Source organism: Globicephala melas, chromosome 7 (assembly GCF_963455315.2).
Source record: "Globicephala melas chromosome 7, mGloMel1.2, whole genome shotgun sequence".
Classification (NCBI taxonomy): domain Eukaryota; kingdom Metazoa; phylum Chordata; class Mammalia; order Artiodactyla; family Delphinidae; genus Globicephala; species Globicephala melas.
Genome location: NC_083320.1, coordinates 60,646,141 through 60,670,176, shown reverse-complemented (window position 1 = coordinate 60,670,176; position 24,036 = coordinate 60,646,141). Strand labels below are relative to the sequence as shown.

The 24,036-nt window shown below is 38.2% G+C and overlaps 1 protein-coding gene across 6 annotated transcripts in view; it reads left to right on the top strand.

The window, feature by feature from the left end:
* Nucleotides 1-24,036, top strand: part of CYBRD1 (cytochrome b reductase 1) — a 53,870-nt gene that overhangs the window by 13,375 nt on the left and 16,459 nt on the right. For 2 of the 6 annotated variants that reach the window (XR_009564603.2, XR_009564604.2), the window contains exons 2-5: nt 1,454-1,662; nt 17,267-17,421; nt 18,126-21,685; nt 23,884-24,014. Coding sequence is in view for 3 of the 6 variants with exons in the window: in XM_060302269.1 (XP_060158252.1) it covers nt 1,454-1,662; nt 17,267-17,421; nt 18,126-18,422; nt 21,600-21,603 (665 nt within the window). In the remaining 3 variants the exon portion in view is untranslated. Of the gene's footprint in view, nt 1-1,453; nt 1,663-17,266; nt 17,422-18,125; nt 21,861-23,883; nt 24,015-24,036 lie in introns of those variants that run through there. The other 4 variants (XR_009564605.1, XM_060302269.1, XM_030852068.2 and 1 more) reach the window with 4 other exon arrangements.

Here is a 24,036-nt window from a genome sequence, read left to right as displayed (position 1 = left end):
GGCAGGATATTGTCTTCAGAACAAAAATTAATTGCATGCTGGGTGAGGTGGGTATATAACCTATTGCTTAAGCCAGGACACTAAAAAAAAAGCTTTTTAAGTATCTTTTTGTTAAAGTTTAATCTACATGCAGAAAAGTATACATATAAATATATAGCTTAATGAATCTTCCCTCGGTGATTACTTATGTAACCAACACCTAGTTTGAAAATCAGATTATTAGCAGGAGCCCAGAAATCCCTAGTACATTCCTTTCCAGTTGCTATACCCCTTCCTCACAAGGGCAACCAATATCTTGACTTTTCTTATTGCAGAGATGAGTGTTGCCTGTTGTTATACTTCATATCAATTGAATCATACAGTATATACTTGTTTATGTCTGGTTTCTTGGCATTGACATTATAGGTTGGTCCATATCATTGGGTGAAGTTCTAGTTTTAGTTCATTCATCCTCTTTGCTGTATATTATTCCATGGTGTGAATATATCACAGTTTATTTATTCAATCTCTTAATGATGGACATTGGGAAGTTCCCAGGTTTTGGCTACAATGAATAGTGCTGTAATAATATTCTCATACTTGTCTTTTGGTGAACTTACGTACAAACTTCTTTGGGGCATATACTCAGGAGTAGAATTACTAGATCATAAGGTATGCATATATTTTGCTTAAGTAGCTGCTGCTAGTTTTCCAAAGTGTTTGTTCTCATTTAAACTCTTATCAGCAGAACATGAGCGTTCTGATTGTTTCACAACCTCTCCAATACTCAGTATTTTCCATTTAGCCATTCAGATATGTGAATGGCTAAATGAAATTCTCATTTCTCTGTTGACCAATGAAGTTGATATCTTTATTATGTTTATTAGTCACTTGGATATACTTTTTTGTGAAATACTTAGATATACTCTTGGATATACTTTGTCTATTTAAATCTTTGCACATATTTTTCTATTGTTTAGTCTGTCTTTTTCTTGTCAAATTAAGACACTTATATGAAGAAACCAGATCATAAGATTAAGAATTTCATTTTGGACATGTTGAGTTTAAAATATTTGAGAGGCATCTATGTGGAGATGTCAAGAAGCCATTGGATTATGTGGGTGTGGAGTTCAGAAGACAGTTCTGGGCTGGAGATGAGAATTTTGGAGTCCCTACCATGTAGGTAGCATTTTAATGAAAAAGTGAATGAGATCACGCAGAGAGGGAGCAGAGAGAGGAAAAAAATCCTAGGACTGAGCCTGAGAGGCAGCAAGCTTCGTTCATAAGTTGGGAGTAAAGAAGATGCCAGCAAAGAGCCCAAGAAGGAACCACTGAGAGGCAGGGAAGAGGGGGGAAGCAGAAGCCATGAGAAAAGGGTTTCACAAAAGGGAGTGTTCACTGTGTCGAACTGTTCATCTTGTGTTGATTAAAAAAACAGCACCACTACATTCTGTCCACTTTTGTCTCTTTTTAGCCATCATCGTATACAGACTGCCATGGACCTGGAAATGCAGCAAGCTCCTGATGAAATCCATCCATGCAGGGTTAAACACTGTTGCTGCCATTCTTGCAATTATTTCTCTGGTGGCTGTTTTTGATTTCCACAATGCCAGGAACATCCCCAATATGTATAGTCTGCACAGCTGGGTTGGACTGACAGCTGTCATTCTCTACATCTTACAGGTCAGTATCTCAGTGTTGCTTTTTAATTTTTTTTAAAAGTAATTAATTAATTATTAATTAATTTTTGGCTGTGTTGGGTCTTTGTTTCTGTGCGAGGGCTTTCTCTAGTTGCGGCAAGGGGGGGCCACTCTTCATCGCGGTGCACGGGCCTCTCACTATCGCGGCCTCTTTTGTTGCGGAGCACAGGCTCCAGACGCGCAGGCTCAGTAATTGTGGCTCACGGGCCTAGTTGCTCCGCGGCATGTGGGATCTTCCCAGACCAGGGCTCGAACCCATGTCCCCTGCATTGGCAGGCAGACTCTCAACCACTGCGCCACCAGGGAAGCCCTCTCAGTGTATTTCTGAACAAGATATAAAAAGTAAAACAATTCAGATACTTTCGATGTTTTCCATTCATTCATAGTTTCTTAGAAATCATCTCATTCCCACTAGTCACTGTTCCATTTGTTTCCATTATAAGTATTTCCCCCTGAGGGGGCACCAGAACTGCAGAATTCAGTTATGAGCTTGAATGTAAGGGTTTAAATATGGACATATGTATGTAGAGAAATTGCCATCTCATAATATCTAGGCTGCCATTGTTTGGACTTTAAATTCCATGTGCTGGATCAACTAGCATAGGCAAGAGCTATAGATTTCTTTCTCACGTTCTCTGTCACTTCTATTTTCTAGGTTTAACTTTAAGAGTAAAGAGGTGAATTTTTACGTCTTTGTTAGATTTTGAAGGCTCAGTGATTATTTTATTTTCATTTCATTTATTAAATGTCTTCATTTACTAAAAACACATACTCTTTTTTAAGTATTTATTTATTTGGCTGTACCAGGTCTTTGTTGCCGCATGGGGTCTCTTAGTTGTGGCATGGGGGATCTAGTTCCCTGACCAGGGATCGAACCCAGGCCCCCTGCATTGGGAGCACGAGTCTTAACCACTGGACCACCAGGGAAGTCCCCAAAAAACACATACACTTAAGAGCACTATATTTAAATGTAAGTTAATGGAGTGAGATAGGAATTTGGCTGTTCTAGATCACAAAAGTAAAGGTTAATTTTTAATGTTTTTGGTGTTAACCATTTTGTTGAAAAATCTTTGTCAATTTTTTTGACAAACTATGTCAATTCACTTCCCTTGCTTAGTACATATATCCAACTCCTGATTGGGACATCATTGTGAACTTACTTTTCTGTGGATATAGGAGAAGAAACTGGAGTGAGTTCATAAAACCTCAAGGCATATTTTAGAATATATGAATGTATGACCTCTTTAAAAAAGGATCTCTTAGCAGACATGTATTTGTCATTTTTCTGCTTCTTAAAGTAAGGTTTTTAAAGCCTTAAGCCTTTTTGAATTTTAAGTAAGTAAAAGTTGATATCTATATGGACACTATTAATAATTTAAGTTTGCATTAGCATGCCTGGAGGTAGGGATTGGCGGATTGAAAGGTGCCAGACAGAAGGGGAGCATAGGGAGAACCCTGTATCAAACATGATCTTACTGATCAAGAAGGAACAAGGAGAATATCTCAAATTGGGTGGCTGAGCCTAGCCCAGATCTCCTGCCCTCAAAGTTGATTTTCCCTCAGTGTTCTCATCTGGGAGACAGCGTCCTCCTCTGCTGCCAGCTGGTGGACCCTCTCCCTTCAGAGAGTAGGATGGCAAGAGCAGGGGCCATTGAGATGCTGCCAGTTGCTTTGGGGACCCCCTTGGTCTACTAGCATCTCTTCAGGACTTTCCTAGCTTTCTGTTCTGCTTTCAGCGGTTTTTTCCCCTCCCTTTGCCTCACCTCCTTTGTGCCACACCAGAATGCAGGATATTAGAGCCAGAGCGCAGTGTGAGGCATTCTGCTTACCTCACGTAGTCCTTCAAGTGAGATAGTCTTTACAGATGCTGAGGACGCACAGGTTACACAGCAGGAGGCAGAGCTGGGACTCAGGCGCTGGTCTTTCCAATCCTGAGCTCTCCCCACATGGTCCTGCTGTTTCCACAACATGCCCACCATCACTCAGCCCGTGTTTGATCATCCTCAGTGGACGGCCGTATTTCTGAGGAACAGAATGGAAACTACCCAAAACTTCATGTAGCTTGCCTGTGAGAGGGTTTATGGTTCTGAGTACAGTAGTTAAAATGGATTAGATAAAATGCCTTTAGTGCGTTAGTTATATGCCAAGGCATTCTCTGAACATCTGGAAAGATATGCATCAGAATGTTAACAGAAATGATCTCTAGGTGGCTGGATTCCAGTTGATTATTTTTCTTTTCACTTTTTGTGTCTTCTAAATACACATGCATTTCTGTATAACAATAAAAGCTTTTAAAGCTAAAAAAAAAAGTTTCCTATACTAGATATACCTTTTAATCTGGAATTTCTAAAAACCAATTTATACTGTGCTCTATATCTTAATATATAAGATTAAGAAATATCTAGGAATTAGCAAAAAAGAGAATATTTATTGGAAAATATATGGGTCTTAGATAAAATGGTTCTCAGAGGAATATAGGCTTAAATGCCTTTATTTATTGAAAGAAAAACTTAAAATATGTAAATGGAGTATTCACTTAAGAAACTGAAGTTCAATTATATCTCGATAAAACCAGGAGAAAAAAAAAGAAACTAAAAGAGAACAGCAAAATATACAAGGAAAAGTAAACACCAAAAAAAAAAAAAAATCCGTGAACAGTTGTATTAGTTTTCTATTGTTGCCATAACAATTTACCACAAACGTAGTGGCTTAAAACAACCCAAATATATTACCTCACAGTTTCTCTACATCAGAAGTCCAGATTGGCTTGGCTGGTTTCTCTGCTCAGGGTCTCACAAGGTCAAAATCAAGGTGTTAGCTGGCCTGGGCTCTTATGGAAAGACTCTGGGGTAGAATCACCTCCCAAGCTAATTTAGGTTGTTGGCAAAATCTAGTTCCTTGCGGTTGTAAGACTGAGGTCCCCATACTCTCGCTGACTGTGGGCTGAGGGTTGTCCTTAGCTCCTCTCTCTGTTCGTTGCACATGGCCCCCTCTGTCTCACTGGCTTGGAATCTCTCTGACTTCTCCTTCTTTCTCCTCTTCATCTCTTCTTCCTCCAGCCAAAGTTCTCTGTTTTTGAAAGGGTTCATGTAATTAGATTGGGCTGCCCAGATAATCCAGGGTTTTCTCCCAATCAGAAAATCCATAACCTTAATTACATCAGCGAGGCATCTTTTGCCATGTAACATAACGTATTCATAGCTTGCAGGGATTAAGTTGTGGACATCTTTGGGAGGCGGCATGATTTAGCCTATCACAACCATAAATTAAAAATAGAAGAAATTACAAATAAAATGAAAAGCTGGTTCTTTAAAACAAGTAGAATAAAATAGATAAACCACTGCAAATCTGATTTAAAAAAGCACAATATACAACATTAAGAATAAGAAAGAAATATAGTCATAGATATAAATAATATTTTAAAATTAGGACAGTTTATTAAATTTATTAAATTATTAATATATGGTAATATTCTTAAAAATCTTAAAGAAAAAAGGATTGTTTTCTTGCCAAATATAAACTACCAAATTTGACCCAAGAGGAACTAGAAAACCTAAACAGACCAATAACATTATAAGCAACTGGTAAGATCATTTGAAATCTATCACTAAAAAAGACATCAGGTCCAGATTGTTTTATACCTTTGACCTACAAGGAACAGATACTTTAAACTGATCCAGTACACTGGGAGAAAACAAACTCCTCTTAGATGTTGCCCCATTGTGCACTCCATACTTCACATCTAAGGTGGCAGCTCTGATGATAAACACCTTTACCAATATCAAACAGCAAACATCAGCTTAAACTGTGAAATACTGAAGATACTTCCATTAAATAAATAAGACATTGATGCTTGGTACCTTTGTCATTCAACTTTGTTTTAGAGGTTTTAGCTAATGCATAAGATAATGAAAAAAACTCTGTATAAATAATAGAAAATTTGTGACTTTTTTCCTGTTTGCAGATCATATAATACATGTTTAGAAACACAAGAGATAGCTAAAATAATGAGAGAATTTGGAAAGGTATCTGGATATAAGATAGCCATGCAGAATCCAATAACTTTTGCCCATACTAGAAATAACCATTTAGAATAAGAAGTAGAATCCTGTAAATCTTATAGTAGAATACTATAAAAACTTATTGAAAAACAGAAAACATGGTATGAATAGAAGGATACCATGTTACTGAAAGAGAAAAATTAATATAGAAATATCCTTCCCTCTTCAACTAATATTTATAGTTAATATAATTCTAATTTTAAACCCAATGGGAGTTTTAAACTTTATGCAGAAGAACAAGTATCCAAGGATAACCAAGAAAATTTTGAAGAAGAGAAGGGAGACCTGCTTTATTCAAAACAAGGTACTCACACAGGAATAAACAAAATATATCCATGGCAAGAACAAAGAGGACAGAAACAGCCCAAGTGTGTATAAGAACATTTTCTATGACACTATGGTATTTCAATTTACCAGGGAAAGAATGCTTATTTAATCAATGTTACCTTCATAATTGGCTATCCATTTGGAAAAAACCAAACAAACAAAAAGACTCTGTACATCACACAAAAGAAAAAAAAATTCCAGATACAGTAGATTAAAGGTATGAGTATAAAAAATCCAAAATCAGTGAAAAGAGAAAAAGAAAATTAAGAAGCATATAATCTGTATAATATTGAGGTAGGGTAGGCCATAAGGTTGACAAGAAATCTAAAAACCATAAAGGAAAAGAAAGACATTTATGACTACATAAAATTTTTTTTAATTATAGTCATTTCTCAGTATCTTTGGGGGATTGTTTCCAGGACCCCCTCGGACACCAAAATCCAAGGATGCTCAAGTTTCTTGTATAAAATGGTGTAGTATTTGCATGTAACCTGCACACATCCTCCCATATACTTTAAATCATCTCTAGATTACTTACAATACCTAATACAATGTAAATGCTCTGTAAATATAATGTAAATCCTATATAAATAGTTGCTGGTCTGCGGCCAATTCAAATTTTGCTTTTTGGAACTTTCCGGAATTTTTTTTTTGGATTTTTTTTTTTTTTTTTTTTTTTTTTTTGCGGTACGTGGGCCTCTCACCGTTGTGGCCTCTCCCATTGCGGAGCACAGGCTCCGGACGCACAGGCTCAGCGGCCATGGCTCACGGGCCCAGCCGCTCCGCGGCATGTGGGATCCTCCCGGACAGGGGCACGAACCCGTGTCCCCTGCATCGGCAGGCGGACTCTCAACCACTGCGCCACCAGGGAAGCCCCTTTTTGGAATATTTTTGATCTGTGGTTGGTGGAATTTATGTATGCTGAGCCCGTGGCTATGGAGGGCTGACTGTATATGTGACAAAAGATATTCAAGTCAGCAGGAACTGCACAAGGAGATATGGGGAATAATCATGTCATGTGTTAAGGGTTAATGTGTTTAATATACAAAACAACTCCTAAAAATTAATAATAAAAAGTCAACCTAATAGAGCAATGAACAAAAGAGTTGAACAGGCAGTTCAAAGAAGAATTAAATCACCAATGAGCATATGATAAAACGTCCAACCTCACTAAGAAGTTAGGGAAATGTAAGTGAAAACAACAATAAAGTAACATTTTCTCCCATGAGACTGACAGAACAACAATAGTGCTATCCATTGCTATCATAGATGTGAGGTAAGGATGAACTTCTGCCCTGCTGGTGGGAAAGTGAATTGCCACTGAATTAGGGAAGTAGTTTGTTAATATCTATTATTTTTTAAAAAAAATATACTTACTCTTACACAACATTGTAAATCAACCATACTCCAGTAAAAATTTAAAGTATATATATATACTTTAACATAGTGATCCCACATTTGGGGAGAGTGGAAATAAAATACTGTCACAAAAGGAACTCTAAGAAGGACTTTTAGTGCGGCAATGTTTGCAGGAAATGGGAAGCAACCTAAATGTCCATCAACAAGGGAATGGCTAAATAATTTGTGGTAAATCCATGTTGAATATTATACAGCTGTTAAAAAGAACGTAACTATGTCTACTGATCAAGAGTGAAATCAGGGACTTCCCTGGTGGCGCAGGTGTTAAGAATCTGCCTGCCAATGCAGGGGACACGGGTTCCATCCCTAGTCCAGGAAGATCGCACATGCTGGGGAACAACTAAGCCTGTGCACCACAACTACTGAGCCTGCGCTCTAGAGCCTACACTACTGAGCCCACGTGCCACAATTACTGAGGCCCGCAACGTCTAGAGCCTGTGCTCTGCAACAAGAGAAGCCACCGCAATGAGAAGCTCACTCACCACAACGAAGAGTAGCCCCTGCTCACCACAACTAGAGAAAGACCGTGCGCAGCAACAAAGACCCAACACAGCCAAAAATAAATAGATAAATAAATATTTTTTAAAAAAGGAGGAAAGAAAGGGGGCTAGCAACAAAGCAATACAACCAATACAAGCTGAAAAGTCTTCACCCTTCCTCGTGTTTGTCTATGAATTGCAAAGCATTTTAAGTTGTAGGTATTTTTTCTACTTGTGAGATCTAGCCTCTGGGAGATTTCTAAAAAAATAACAAACCATTGTGTGTATGTAGAAGTTATGAATCATAATAAAGTTAACTCATGATTCCACCGTCCAACTTAATTTAGAAAACATAGAACACCTCCTCACCCCCAACTTGATCCCACATCTTTCTACCTATCCCAACTCCTGGAGGTAATCATTCTCCAGCAGTTTTTTTCTCATTCCTGTTTTCCTTTATAATTTTACCACATACTGTAAATTCCCAAACAATATGTTTAGTTTTTATTTTTTACTTTTTAAAAAGCAGTATCAAATGTATTCAATTACAACTTTTTTTTTCTTTCTACTGATTCAACTATATTGATTCCTCTAGGTGTAGTTTATTCATTTTTACTTGTTTTTTTTCCTCAAAGAATTTTTTTTTAAATTAATTTATTTTTGTTTGCTCTGGTTCTTCGTTGCTGTGCACGGCGAGTAGGGGTTACTCTTTGTTGTGGTGCACAGGCTTCTCATTGCGGTGGCTTCTCTTGTTGTGGAGCATGGGCTCTAGGTGCACAGGCTTCAGTAGTTGCGGCACCTGGGATCAGTAGTGGTGGCACACGGGCTTAGTTGCTCTGTGGCATGTGGGATCTTCCTGGTCCAGGACTTGAACCCATGTCCCCTGCATTGGCAGGCGGATTCTTAACCACTGTGCCACCAGGGAAGCCCTTCATTTTTACTTTTGTATTCCACTGTATAAATAAGCCATACATTTACTTATCTATTCTCCTGCTATTAGACATTTGGGCAATTTTCAATTGTTTTCTGTTACAAACAATGCTGCACTGAACATTCATATACACATCTCTTGGTCCTCATATGCAAAGGTTTCTCTGGCGGTATACTTAGGACTGCAGTTATATACTCAGTCTAAAAGAGTAACATCAACTTGTTTGCCAAAGTGGATGACCCAAGTGTGTTCCTGCCAGCAGCAAATAAGAGTTCCCATATGGCACATCCTTGCCAGCATGCATCCTCTGCAAACTTAAAATATTGCCGAACTAGTGGGTATAAAAGGGTATCTTCTTGTGGTTTTATTGTTTATTTCACTGATTGCTTATGGTTCACCTCTAAAAAAATACCTGTTCATGTCTTTTGTCCATTTCAAAAATGAGTTTGTTTTCCTTTTTCTTAAAGATTTATAGGTGTTCTGTGTCAAATTCCTTTTCATTTATATGTATTGCATATATCTTCAAGCTTTTGAAACTTGTATTTTCTCTTTTGTTAGTACTTTTTGACAAATAGGAATTCTCAATTTTTTTCTTTTTTTTTCTTTTTTTTTTTTTTGCGCGGGCCTCTCACTGTTGTGGCCTCTCCCGTTGCGGAGCACAGGCTCCGGACGCACAGGCTCAGTGGCCATGGCTCACAGGCCCAGCCGCTCCGCGGCATGCGGGATCCACCCGGACCGGGGCACGAACCCGTGTCCCCTGCATCGGCAGGCGGACTCTCAACCACTGCGCCACCAGGGAAGCCCAGGAATTCTCAATTTTAATGAAATGAATTAATCATCTTTTCCTTTAAGGTTATTATTTTTTGTTTTGATGCCTTGTGTATGAAATCCTTCCCTACCCTGAGGTCAAAACAAACAAGATTCTCAGGTTCTACTCCAGACCTCCTGGATCAGAAAGTCTGGGTTGGTTGGGGGCGGGGGCGAGCCCAGTAGTATGTGCTTTCATAGGCCCTACAGGTGATTCAGAGGCGCACTGATATTTGAGAGCAATTGGTCTAAGAGAAAAGCCTACAAATAGCCAAGAGGTTACATTACAGTAATATTATTGGAAACTTTAATTTCTCTTATATTTTCTAAGAATATTAAAGTTTTGTCTTTAAGTATTTAATTCATTTAGAAGTAACTTAGTTCATGAAGTGATATTGTTATCTAGCTTCATTTTTTTCCATAATGATAAACTCTTTCCCTGGCATCATTTATTGAATCGTCCCTGTCTTTGCCACTTATCTGCACTGCCAGTTTTGTCGTATGTCTTTTCCTCTGCGTCTTAGCCAGTGGAATTGAAGAGTATAGAAGTATTGAAGTATATAGAAGTATTTACGAGGTATAGAATAGAGGTAGAGATAAAAATCTTTGAATTGTTCTTATTTTAAAGAGAATACTTCTAATATTTCACTATTCAGTGCAGATGTTTCACATTTCCTCTTATTCCAGTTTGTGAAACCATTTTATTTTTCTTTCGAAATCATGAATGGTTGTAGAATTTTTTGTGTATGTTGAGATGAATATGGTTTTTCCTCTTTAATTTGTTTATGTAATCAATCACATCATTAGATTTTCTAATATTAAGCTTGGGTGAATTGAAAACATTTTTAATTGTTTCAAGATTCTCTTTTGCCCTCTGAAATATTCAGATTCTTATCTCCGGTTGTTTTATTTGTGTGCTAACTAGGCTTCTCAGAAATGTCATGTCACAACTTTCTGACTTTTGTTTAGCAGGAGAAAATGTGGTCCCTGGCTTCTTCCTTGCTCAGATCCAGAGAGCTGGTAGTATTTAAGAACACAGGACTTGGACTCAGGAAGACCTCAGTTTGAATCAGTTTCATTCATTTGTAATTTGTGACCTTGGACATGTTATTGAACTTTTTCGGATTTAGTTTGCTCACCTAGAAATTAAGATTTTCATACATCCTTCACAACATCATAAGAACCAAAGACAAATAATGCATGGAAAGGCTCAGCCTAGGGCTTAGCGTACTGGAATGACACAAGTAAGCTGTTGTTATTAAAAGTGTAAGTCTTGTGGTAGGCTCCTTTATGACCTGAATATAGCATTTTTCATTTCAACTATAGATCATAGACACCTTCATGGTTGAGAATATGCATTTTATGTCATTGAAGTTTTATTCCTAAATCCATCCATTTATTCAACAGAGTTAAATACCTGCTATGCGTCAGATACCTGTCTAAGTTATGGGGCATACATTGTTCCACAAGACACACATGGGCCCAAAGAGACATGCTCTCTGCCCTCATGAAGCTTACAGGGGAAGACAGGTCATTGAGTATTTGGTAGATTGGGTGGGTATGGAGTGTTCTAGGAGAGCTCTCATATGGTATAGAGAATAAAGGAAGTCAGATCAAGAACTGGAGTCATGAGGTCTGTGGTCAAAGCGGAAAGAGTATTCTATGAATGGAATAGTATATGGGTAAAAATTTGCTTTATTTGAGAAACCAGAAGGAGTTTGAGCTGCCTGGAGTGGGGTATGGAAGATGAATTGGAGGCTGGACAGGGATAAATTTAGGGAGACTAGGTTGAAGATGTTTACAAAGGTTCTGATGAGAAATGATGGTGGCCTGGAGGAGTAGCAATAGCAGTTAGCAAAGTGTATAGTTCCTAAAGATATTTAGGAGGTAGGATTAATGAGATTTGGAAAGTCAGTGATACAGGGGATGAGAGAGAGTCACTTTCAGGCTTGAAAAAGTGGGGGTGGGATGAGAAAGGGAACATTAGAGGGGGAGGAGAGGGCTTTAGGAGTGCCAGATGCTACTGAGAAGTCAAGGAAAATAAGGTCTAAAAACTCTCCATTGGATTTAGTGATCTGGAAGTCACTGATGACCCTGGAGAGCAGTTTCCTTGGTGGGCAGAAGCCAGATTTCAGTAAATTGAACAGGAAATAGAAGGTGATGTTGACTGAAAGAAAATGCACAACATAAGAGCTATGAGTTTAAGTTTTATTCAGGGTCTTACTGAGGACTATAGTGTGGGAGACAATCACTCAGTAGCTCTGAGTAAACTGCTCCAAAGAGGCAGGAGAGAAGCCAGTAAGTATATATGTGATTTGGGGCTTGGGAATACATGCAGTCAAGTAACATCTTGGTAAAAGATTACTGCTAGTCCCAAAGAACAAATATCTCAAGTTTATGACTTTAGTGTTTTTCTAATGTATGGGAAGATGCAAGAGTCTGAGCTCATTAGAATTCTTCCTGAGATGTACATCTAACTATCTAAGGGGCCTATTTGTCCAAAGAACAGAGCATCCTGTTTATGTCTTCCTTTCCTCTGTCTGTTGGTCAGTGACTGCAGCAGGTTAATCCTTGTAGAATTGGGTATTGAGCAAAATTCTCTTTTTTCCTCCTTTGTTTACAGTGAGAAAATAGTAGAGACAACTCAATAAAGAGGTTTGGGTAAGAAGGGGAAGCGAAAGAGAGGTTGGTAACTGGTCAGAGACAAGAGTCAAGTCAGGTGCTTGGGTGCTTTCTTTTTTACTTCATTTTGTTGGGAGAAGCTTGGGCATGTTAAAATGCTCACTAGATAGCACCATAGAGAAGGAAAGGTAGTGAATACTGGAGAGATGCAATAATTTATAGCTATGTCTTCAAGAAGTAGGTTGTGGAGACTGCTGGAAAATTGGAGGACACCAACTCCATTGCAACTGAAGAAGGAAAGGAATTGTTCGCTTGGGATGGTTTTTTGGTTTGTTTCGTTTGGTGGCAGAAAAATGAGGCTCTTCTCTGAAGTTGCCTCTGTTTTCCCATGAGGTGGTAGTAGGATCATCTGCCAATAGTGGGGAGGCACACAAGAGAGCCAGAGGTTTGTGTCTGGGAGAAACATGGAGGACCAGTTGATAAATCATACAGTAGGAGGATTGTTGAGCAGCACGGAAGTGCTTATAGCCATGAGCATCATAACCATGAATTTATAGTGATGCTAGTCCCCTTGACTGCATGATTTACTCCAGTGGGACCTAGCATACCAGGGGTAGTCCTGAAGATGTCTGAGCCAGGTTGAGGTATTGCCAGGTGGACTTGATGAAAGACAGTGTAGCAAGAAAATGTAGGATAGTGACAGGAGACTTCCATTTGAATGTCTGTCATTTCTTTTTACAAAAAACTATGGATATATTCTAGTTGGTTCTGATTAGGTGTTTTTACCCCTAGAAAATATGCTGTTATGTTTGAAAAACACAACTTGCAAATAACCTAAGACAGAGCTTCTCAAAGAGTGGTCCCTAGGACAGCAGCATTAGCATTACCAGGGGAGTTAGAAATAGATTCTTAGGCTCCACTCCAGACCTACTGAGTCAGAAACTCTAGGGATGTGGCCCAGAAATATGTGCTTTAAATGAAGGAATGAGTGAATATAGTTATCCTTCAGTAACCGCGAGGGATTGGTTCCAGGACCCCCATGGATACCAAAATCTGTGGATGCTCAAGTCTCTTATATAAAATGGTGTAGGGACTTCCCTGGTGGCACAGTGGTTGAGAATCCGCCTGCCAGTGCAGGGGACACGGGTTCAAGCCCTGGTCCAGGAAGATCCCACATGCTGTGGAACAACTAAGCCCATGCGCCACAACTGCTGAGCCTGCACTCTAGAGACCGTGTGCCACAACTACTGAAGCCCACGCACCTAGAGCCTGTGCTCTGTAGCAAGAGAAGCCACCACAATGAGACGCCTGCATACCGCAACGAAGAGTAGCCCCCGCTCGCCACAACTAGAGAAAGCCCGTGCGCAGCAACGAAGACCCAATGCAGCCAAAAATAAATAAATAAATTTATATTAAAAAAAAATGGTGTAGTATTTGCATATAACCCATGCATATCCTCCTGTATACTTTAAATCATCTGTAGGTTACTTGTAATACCTAATACAATGTAAATGCTATGTAAAAAATTGCCTGGCAAATTCAAATTTTGCTTTTTGGAACTTTCTGGAAATTAAAAAAAAATATTTTCCATCAGGGCTTCCCTGGTGGCGCAGTGGTTGAGAGTCCGCCTGCCGATGCAGGGGACACGGGTTCGTGCCCCGGTGCGGGAGGATCCCACATGCCGCGGAGCGGCTGGGCCAGTGAGCCATGGCCGCTGGGCCTTTGCGTCTGGAGCCTGTGCTCCGCGATGGGAGAGGCCGCGGCAGTGAGAAGCCCGCCTACCAAAAAAAAAAAAAAAATTTTCCATCAGCAGTTGGTTGAATCTCTGCTGGCTATATATACAATAGCAGAAAAATGAAGAGGAGCTGGAAGGAGCCTCCATATAATAATCTGTAAATCACTTGATTCACATTAAATCCACCTGTACCCTTAAAGAAAAGCAAATCAAACCTAATACAAAAGCTAGCTAAGCAGATGTTTCCTCGTCTCATTAATGACTTTTGCAAATAAAAGCTTTTATTATGTCTAAAAGTTTACACATATCTTTTTTTTAAAAACTCATCTGTTTCATAAAGTGAGATAAAACTGGCATAGTAAAATACATTTGTATCTTTAAAGGACAATAATAATCAACTGAGAAAAGCCCAGATATCTAACACAGGAACTTTAAAAGTAAACTTTCATTGTATATTTCTAATTATAAAAGTAATATACATTTATTTAAAATTTTATAAAATCAGAAAAATCCTCAAATCACTGATAATGCCATAATCTAGAGATATCATTATATTTTGGTTTATTTCCTTTAGGCTCTTATTATGCCCATGAATATATAGTTAAGAAAAAAATTTAAGCATAATTAGAATCATACTACATCTTCACTTTCATATCTAAATAATAACTTTTTAAATGAGATTTTACTCTTCTTTAGCTCTCCTAAGAACTCCATAGTGGTGAAGAGCAGTTTTCTGTAGGTGATGGTTGCTAAACTCTGGAGCACTTCGTTTGCACTTAATAAGTGTTTGTAGACTGAAGGTAGCAGTCTACTGCCTTCACTTTTAGGGATTTTCCAGAATGCACTTAACCCATATCTCTGAAATAACTTGAGCGAATCAAAAGCAGTGGTCTTCAGACTGCAACATGTAGCAAGAATCACCCTGGCATTCCATCAAAATGCAGATTCCTAAACACTACTTCCAGAAATTCTGATTTAGCAGATTTGGATGTGGCACAGGGATCTCTTTAAATAAACACCTTAAGAGTTTCTGATACAGGTCTTCTATGAACAACATTTCAAGAAACACTGACTTAAAGGAACTTAAGGATTTTGTAATATTCAGTCCACTAGGATTTAAGTTGCCCTATTACTTGTAAGATAGTAAGGCTAAGATGGTTAAAAGGAAATAGAGAATGATTAATATAAATTTTAACTTTTTATAAGCTATTATACATTTGCATAATTTGGAACCCTTTTAATCAAAGTTAAGTGTTCTGTAATTTTTTCCTTTCCTTTTAAAAGTAATTTTCTGTTGTTGAAAAAAAATGTTTTCATGGGGAAAGTAAGATTTAGGAGAGTTAAATCGTCCTGGGGTCCTGTATGCAAATTTCTGGTGTCCCATCTACTTAGATCATTAAGCTTTATGGGATTACAAGAGACACACATGATAAATCCTGAAAGAAATAAGAGAAAACAGTAAGAATCATTCAAAACAATAAGAATCTTAGGAATAGAAAGGCAGGATAACAGGAATATGGAAATATATATATATTTACATGGATAAGTCACAGAAAAGATATGGTGACTTACTCGTAGAAATGTATTTGTGCTAAATCCTTGACAGTCACTCACCTGAGCCCCATTTTTGTATAGAAAGCACAACCTGTACATCAGGATGCTTACCCTTTGATACTAAAAGAATCACTAAAGATCACTGAAGGAGAATTAGGAACACTGAACCACCAAGGGGGACTCTCTGAACCATTTCTAATATACTCAGGCATCTGTGGTATTAATGGACAATAAAATATGCAAACCAGCCTATTGCATGCATTTTCAGTTACTTTCCATTCATTACTGTTGCCTTTACTCTGATTCTAAATGTGTTTTAGGGCATCACACCCCTTCTGCCTTCATTCCTCTCTGTCCCCCGTTAGTCCTTTGATATCAATCAGGAAAAATGAACAGTGACGCTAGTGTTTCTCCTCATTCTCATAGTTGTTTTGTTAGAGTGGTAGATACCAAAGAGATACCTGAAAAAGAAGTCTCTTTAAACTCAGTAACTCAATGGTCACTGAGTCATCTTTATTTTCTGGAGGAGAAGAGATTACTTAATGGGCAGGGGTCTGGGGCAACAAAACAAAACTGAAAGCATTAACAGACTTTAGTTTATGTAATAATCTTGTTGTCTTCTCTGCAGAGAAGTATCCCACTAGGGATTTAATTATCAAGGAAATGGAGAGAATTTTCTGCAGAACTCATTTCTTCCTCATAAAACAAAATTGCCAGGTTTTTTCCACATAGTTTTTTTAGGTTGAACTGAATAAATGTGTTCTATTGTATTTGGATTTAGTGACTTAAAAATCTTTTACTTCCCTTCCTACTTGGCAACCTTAAGGAAATTGATAAAAAGCAAATAAGTATCAGAATGTTCACTGTAGCCTTGTTAATGATAGCAAAAAACTAGAAACAGAAATGTCCATTAATAGGGAACTGAATAATTTGTTACAGTCTTAGAATGTCAGCCATTAAAAAGAATAAACTAGATACATGCATCGATATGAAAAGATCTCCAAGATACACTATTCAGGGAAAAAAGCAATATGCAGAACAAATATGTATAGTAAAATCCCACTTGTACTTTAAAAAACTGTCCCCCTCTCTCTCTTTTTTAAAAAATTTTATTGAAATATAGTTGATTTACAATGTGTTAGTTTCAGGTGTACAGCAAGGTGATTCCGTTTTTTATATATATATATGTATGTATATATACACACACACTGTATATATATACACATACACACACATATATATATTCTTTTTTAGATTCTTTTCCATTATAGGTTATTACAAGGTATTGAGTATAGTTCCCTGTGCTATACAGTAGGTCCTTGTTGTTTATCTGTGCTGTTTATACAGTAGTGTGTATATTTTAGTCCCAACCTCCTATTTCATCCCTTTGGTAACCATAAGTTTGTTTTCTATGTCTGACTTACTCTCTTTTTAAACACACATGTGTGCACACACACACGCTTGTTTAGTCATAGAAATTTTCTGGAAGGATACTCGAGAGAGTGAGTGGAACTGGAATGGGGAAACTTCATTTTATGCCCTTGGTTCTATATGAAATGTTTTCTCATTTTGTACATATTGCTTCTATAATAATTTTAAAATTAGTTAAAACTTACAATTAATTGATAACTTTTGTACTTTTTGATGTTTAGCTTCTCCTAGGGTTTTTTGTCTTTCTGCTTCCTTGGGCTCCACTTTCTCTCCGAGCACTTCTCATGCCCATACATGTTTATTCTGGACTTCTCGTCTTTGGAACAGTGATTGCAACAGTACTTATGGGAGTGACGGAGAAACTGATTTTTGCCCTGTAAGTTGCATAGTTTTCCTAATTGCAATTCTTAAGCTACAAAATGTTAAATACTTGTTCATTGGACAAATATAAATGTAACAAAAATTTTTTAATGTTGAAAATAGAAAATTTAAATATTTTAGAAATGTATTATATTATACATGTGATATAACATTAATAATGCTTGGAAGAAAAGCCAAACAGTCCAACAAATTGTACTACTCTTACAAAACAACTATTGAAGTTATGCATGCCCTTTCAATCGTTTTGATGTGTATGTTTTTATATTAACTGTAATTATGATATACCTACATTTTTGTATCATTTTTTAAATTTTAAGTGATGCAGGTGTTTTAGATGCTATATTATTTTCATACTTATGATTTTTAACAATTTCATACTAATCCATTGAGTGAATTATAGCATATCTTAAATTTCTTCTTAATGTCAAGCTTTAAGGGAATTTACATTGAAGCTGTACCAGTGTGCATTTTGAGCAGATAAATTCAAGACTGTTTGGCATGTTGCTGTATCACCCTAATTTTTTTAAATTTAATTTTATTTTTTTTATACAGCAGTTTCTTATTAGTTACGTATTTTATACATATTAGTGTATATATGTCAATCCCAATCTCCCAATTCATCCTCCCCCTCCCTCCCAGCTTTCCCCCCTTGGTGTATCACCCTATTTGTAATTGGACACACTCTCTCCTTTTTTGCAGGAAAAATCCTGCATACAGTACATTCCCACCAGAAGGTGTTTTCACAAATACCCTCGGCCTTCTGATTCTGGTGTTTGGGGCGCTCATTTTTTGGATAGTCACCAGACCACAATGGAAACGTCCTAAAGAACCAAATTCTGTCCTTCTTCAGCCAAACGGAGGCGCTCCAGAGGGAATGGAAGGTTCCATGGCAATGAACTTTGGCAATATGGACAAATCAGATTCAGAGTTAAACAGTGAAGCAGAAGCAAGGAAAAGAAACATCACCCTTGATGAGGCTGGACAGAGATCCACCATGTAAAATGGGCTAGAGATGTAGCCATATAACTTCCATTAGTTCTACAGTTTAGCTTCTCTTATTTAGCCGTAAGATGATTGAGCTCCACAGACTCAATATTTATTCTAATCGTAAAGTAGGATTTCTTGAAAGCATTTGTATTGGTTGAGGCCTATGAACTTACCTGAATTGGAAGGGAGATGATCAATGTAAATAACAGCAGGTGTAAACTGTGGTTAATTACCTTGTTCTTGAGGACCAAAGCATTTAGCACAGTGCCTTGCATAGAACAGATGATCAAAATGTATCTGTTGGTTGGTAAATTTGATAAACTGGCAGCTTCCCTGGCCTCTTGTCATGCAGTCATTTTCTGTTAATTCTGGGAGTCCAGTTGTAAAGTTTTGGAATCAGATCATGCATATGTGGGACAGGGTTAATGCTACACAGATGTCATGACTAGAGCACAGAAAAAAATTTAGGAAAGTAACTGGTTCCCTTTTCACTGTGCCTACCCTTTGCTCCCTCCCCAGCTGGTTTATCCTTAGTTTGGCCCTGGAGACCAGGGTTTATATTAGGGCATTTTGGAGCAGTGATAGGGCTGTAGGTAGCTGAAGATCTTGCCGGTCGGACCTGGAAGTTTTTCCAAAACTGACTTAATCCCAAGACTTCCTTGGGTTTGGTATACTTTATGATCCAGATTCTAAACTTAATTAGGATGAATATGCCTGAATGCTTAAGCAGTATAAACTACTCCACAAACCTTAAAGAGCACTTTTCCCCAAGTTTCTGGGTTTTTTAAACATGGAACTTACTAAGTGTCAGACACTATTCTAAGCACTTTATAAATCTTAGCTAATTCAACCCCCAGACAAAACTTTTGCGGTAGGCACCATTAAAAGCTCCATTTTACAGATGAGAGATCTGAGGCTTGGAGAGGTTAGTAACTTGCCCAAGGTCACACATCTCATAAGTGGTGAAACTGAGATTCAAAACCTGGCAGTTTGGCACCTCAGTTCAGTCCATGATCCTAACAACCTCACTATGCTGTTTTTTCTGTTACATGCTAATTTATACCTGTTTTCACCCACCCGTGGATAAACCTCATTTGGTGGAATGCAGTAGAGTTGTTAAAATTTACCTTCTGGCTCTGTTTCCAAGGCAGATTTCCCAAATAACCAAGGAGAAAGGCCTACCCTTACCTGGAAATTCATCATGGGCACCCTGCCACGGCCAACAAGCCATGGCTTACCTTGATGCCCCTTTGATCTTAAATCTGTCTTGGTAGCAAAGAAAGGTTTAGGCAACAATATCGCTGCTGAACAGCTTTGGGTTTGGAGATAGGAGAGATGGACTTCATGGTCTGCCCTTCCCCAGGGGCAAAAGCTAGGGTCCCTCCTGATTTGGGTGGAATTTTAGGGGACATCTTGTGCTTTGGTTCTCAGTAGCGAATTAAGACTCAGAGAAGACAGTTTTCATGCATGAGGCCTCTGTCTAGGCTCTGGGCTGACTTAAATTAAAACCTAGAGTGGCACCTATGCTGAAATGTTGCTTTTCGTTTGGGATTGATTTTTGGTTTCCCTGCAATTTTAAACCATACAGTTTACACCAAATAAACTTAACATTTTTGGTGCTTAGTGAATTTCCTTTTAGGGTAACTGGTAATTACTTCCATAGACTGAGTACAAACTATATTCTGTCACATCCCTGAAGCTTCACAATATCCATTCAAAAGTCCCTCACCAAAACACTGTTTTCTTAATTCTGTTTCCAAAATTGGCAATAGTGTCATAAGAATCCCTAGTGCCCAGCCCAATGCCTGGCACGTAGTAGACACATAAATTCAGTATAAGTAGAGCATGCTACAGTTAGGGTGCTAAGTGGAAGGAATAGTTGCATTGTCACACACAAACATATTTTGGTGAATGGATATTTCATTACATAGAGGTGCACAAAATTCCAGGGCTTTTTAGGGGGAAGGGAATAGTGGCAGCCCCAAGGATTGAAGCTGCCATTCCATTTCATATAGGCCAAGAAAGAGGTTATTAGTTAAAAGTTAATTATAGATTTGGCACTAGACTATTCTGCTCCATTGAGAAGTATCTGAACACCCCTCATCTCAGCCCTTTATTTTATCCCTCTTGTGGGCTAATGTGAGGGTAATCTTACAGATATTATAGGAACTTCTTCTCTTTCTTTCTCAACCTTTATGAAAACAATGCATAGTCAAATATATCTAGAAAACCTTTCTGTTTGAGACTCTTCTTTTAATGGGCTTTTTATTCTAATGATAATTGTACCTTTATCTTTCAAAAGCTGGTTTGTCCTGCCTAAAGCATCTCCCCCCAAAATTTCTCTTTAAAAAGCCCACAAAAAGAACAGGGGAGAAGAAAGCCTTAGGTATCAGTTCTAAAACAGTGATTGAAATCTTCCCAAATAATTATGGCTTATGTCACCTGCAGAGATAGTCTGGCTTGGCTTACCCCATAATCTAATTTCAGAAAAAAAACGCTTTAACATTCATCTAAATCAACACTAAAGCCTTTTGTCTCAAAGGGTTTATTGAGAAACTCAGATGAATATACTTTTTGAATTAATGTTATCAAAAGTGTACAGCTTCCTGTGCACCTTGTGTCAAACTGAATCCACCCTCCAAATCACCTTCTTCCCTTTCCTCTCGTGGTTTCATTTAAGCTGTGTGGGTTGGAAACAGCATCTCAGAGCTTACGATCAAATGACAAAAAAGGTAATTGTACTTTTTAAGGAATACTGACAAGTGGTTTCTGTTTTCTAAAGCAGGGGTCCCCAACCCCTGGGCCGAGGACCAGTACCAGTCCACAGCCTGTTAGGAACTGGGCTGCACGGCAGGAGGTGAGCGGCAGGCGAGTGAGCGAGCGAAGCGTAATCTGCCACTCCCCATCGCTCACATTACTGCCTGAATCATCACCGCCCCACTTCCATGTAAAAATTGTCTTCCACAAAATCGGTCCCTGGTGCCAAAAAGGTTGGGGACTGCTTTTCTAAAGGACAAAAATTAAGAGGGTGCCTTGTTTTTAATTAGGGTCTTTTCCCTGCTGAGTTGGAAATTCCAGTGCAATACCGGTTGACTACAACTGCCAAATCTGAAAGCCCAAAGTAAAGTTTTTTGCTAATTTTATTGCAACATGATGGAATTTTTATCTTTGTATGTCCTTTTTTAGGTAACTCTGACAGAAAGCTGTAACTGCTATGTCTTAGAGCTACACATAGGAAAGTAGAAGAAAAACTATTCTTTATCCCCTACAAGGTACCTGAAAACTTTATGTGGAAAAGATTTCTATGTTTAAATTTGCCTTTTTATCTCAACACATTTATGGAAAAATATTAAATAGCCTGAATATTTTATAATTTTGTAGAAAAAAATGCATCTATTTTTTCTTGACTTTGTTTTTATATAGTAATAAAAGTTATTTTGGAAGCTATTTGTGTATGTTACAATTTGTCCAGACAAGAAGTTGAAGAAGTTGTAGTCATTGTTCTTTTTTTTTTTTTGTCCACACCACATGGCATGTGGGATCTTAGTTCCCTGACCAGGGATTGAACCCATGCCCCCTGCATTGGAAGCACGGAGTCTTACCACTGGACTGCCAGGGAAGTCCCTGTAGGCGTTGCTCTGAAAGTCTCTTTCCCAGGTTTTTTTGTTTGTTTTTCAATGGGGAAAATTTTTTTTAAAAGTTTGCTTATTGAAAACGCTGTCAGATTTCTCTATAAATTGTACTCTGAGTACCATACCTTTTACATTGCTAAAAGGATCAGAGGACTGTTTCAAAACTGTCATGGTGTCCTCCATATAGGATCTGAGCTGGAACTATACTCTGTAGTGTGGAAGGGAGCCAAGATGTAAGCAATCAAAGCAGACGCAGTTTAAGTTGGGAAAAAACCTATTAAAAGTGCTGGTTATTACAGAATTCTGTGTTCATAGTAATGTATCCTTGAGAAAATACATAATTCATAATGGATGAATTGTTGGATTTTTTTTTCCAAATAAAAAAGGATAATTAGCATCTAAGTAGTGCCAATACTCATTGAATCTTAATTTAACTGTTCATTTAGTCTTTTTAAAATAATTAATTAATTTATTTATTTGGCTGCATTGGGTCTTAGTTGTGGCATGCGGGATCTTTCATTGCGGTGTGGGTGTCTCTCTAGTTGTGGCTTGCAGGCACTAGAGTGTGCGAGCTCAGTAGTTGCAGCACGCGGGCTTAGTTGCCCCGTTGCAGGTGGGATCTTAGTTCCCAGACCAGGGATGGAACCTGCATCCCCTGCATTAGAAGGCGGATTCTTAACCACTGGACCACCAGGGATGTCCCTCATTTAGTCTTTTTTTCACCTACTTTTTGCCACCTGGGAAATGTTAATGGTATTTTATAATGTGTAGGTATAATCACACCATAATAGTATATGTCCTGTTATGCAATAGAGCCATGATATTGTGTGAATTGAATTTGTATAAGTTACATCATGTTTTGTCACTGATTTATATTATTAATTTCAGGGGTACTATTTCATTTCAGATTGATCTTAATTGGCAAGTACTTTTGACACTTTTTAAATGTATGGCTCAAGCACATTGTCATGTAATTTTACATATATCAGCTCATTCATTTCAATTTGCAGTTGTGCTAGACATGTAATAGTGCCCACCATGCCCCAATCCCTCCAGGCAGCTCCATTTTACTGACTACATATTACCTGCATTTCCTCAGTCACAGCTAATTGGATGAGGCGGGGACAGAACACGTTGCCCACATGCAGCCTCTCCGTAGCTGGCCAACACACTATGGAGTGGCCTGTCATGAAATGGGAATGTCCTCTTTCATTTCATTCCAGATTGAGGAATAAGCATTTCAGAGGATTTTGGTTTTCTCTCTTCTAGGAACTTGAACAGGGAAATATTTCAAGAATAAGTCAGTGAGAATGGAAGCTAAATGAATGCCTAGAGACAGGAGCCATAAGGGATCAGGAAAAAGTCTCTAAAGAGCCAGATGGATTTTGTGGACCACACAGTTTCTGTTGCAACTACTCAACTGTGCCATTGTAGCCAGTAGAGACCACAGACAATAGTGAATGAATATGACTGTGATCCAATAAAGCTTTATTTACTTATTTACTTATTACTTATTTTGTATTTACTTACAAAAAAGATTTATTTATTTATGCAGGTCATATTGGACCCATAGGCCCAAAGTTTGCCAATCCCTGGTCTAGATCATGAGGTAGGGCCACGATATTTCGTGGCAGGCTGAAATGATGAGAAATCAAGAACAATGTGGTAAAGAGACAATGCCAATGGTAGAGAGGAAGAATTGATAGTAGATGACAGGAAACACAAGTGGACAGTGGAGGAGTCTTAGGGAGGTGGCCAACTCAGATTAATGGTAGGTACTAGAGTGAAGATCCACAAACTCTTACTGAACTCACAACTTCTGTTTTCTTTTCTCGGAGTTGAGCCATTATGCTATTGAGGAAGGTTAGACTAGACCACCTGAAGGCTACCCAAAGAGAGACCTTGGAGGGTGAGAAGTCACCTTGGATGTTCAAGCTTCAGATGAGCTCAGATGCATGAGAGATTCCAGGTGAGATCAACAGAACTACCCA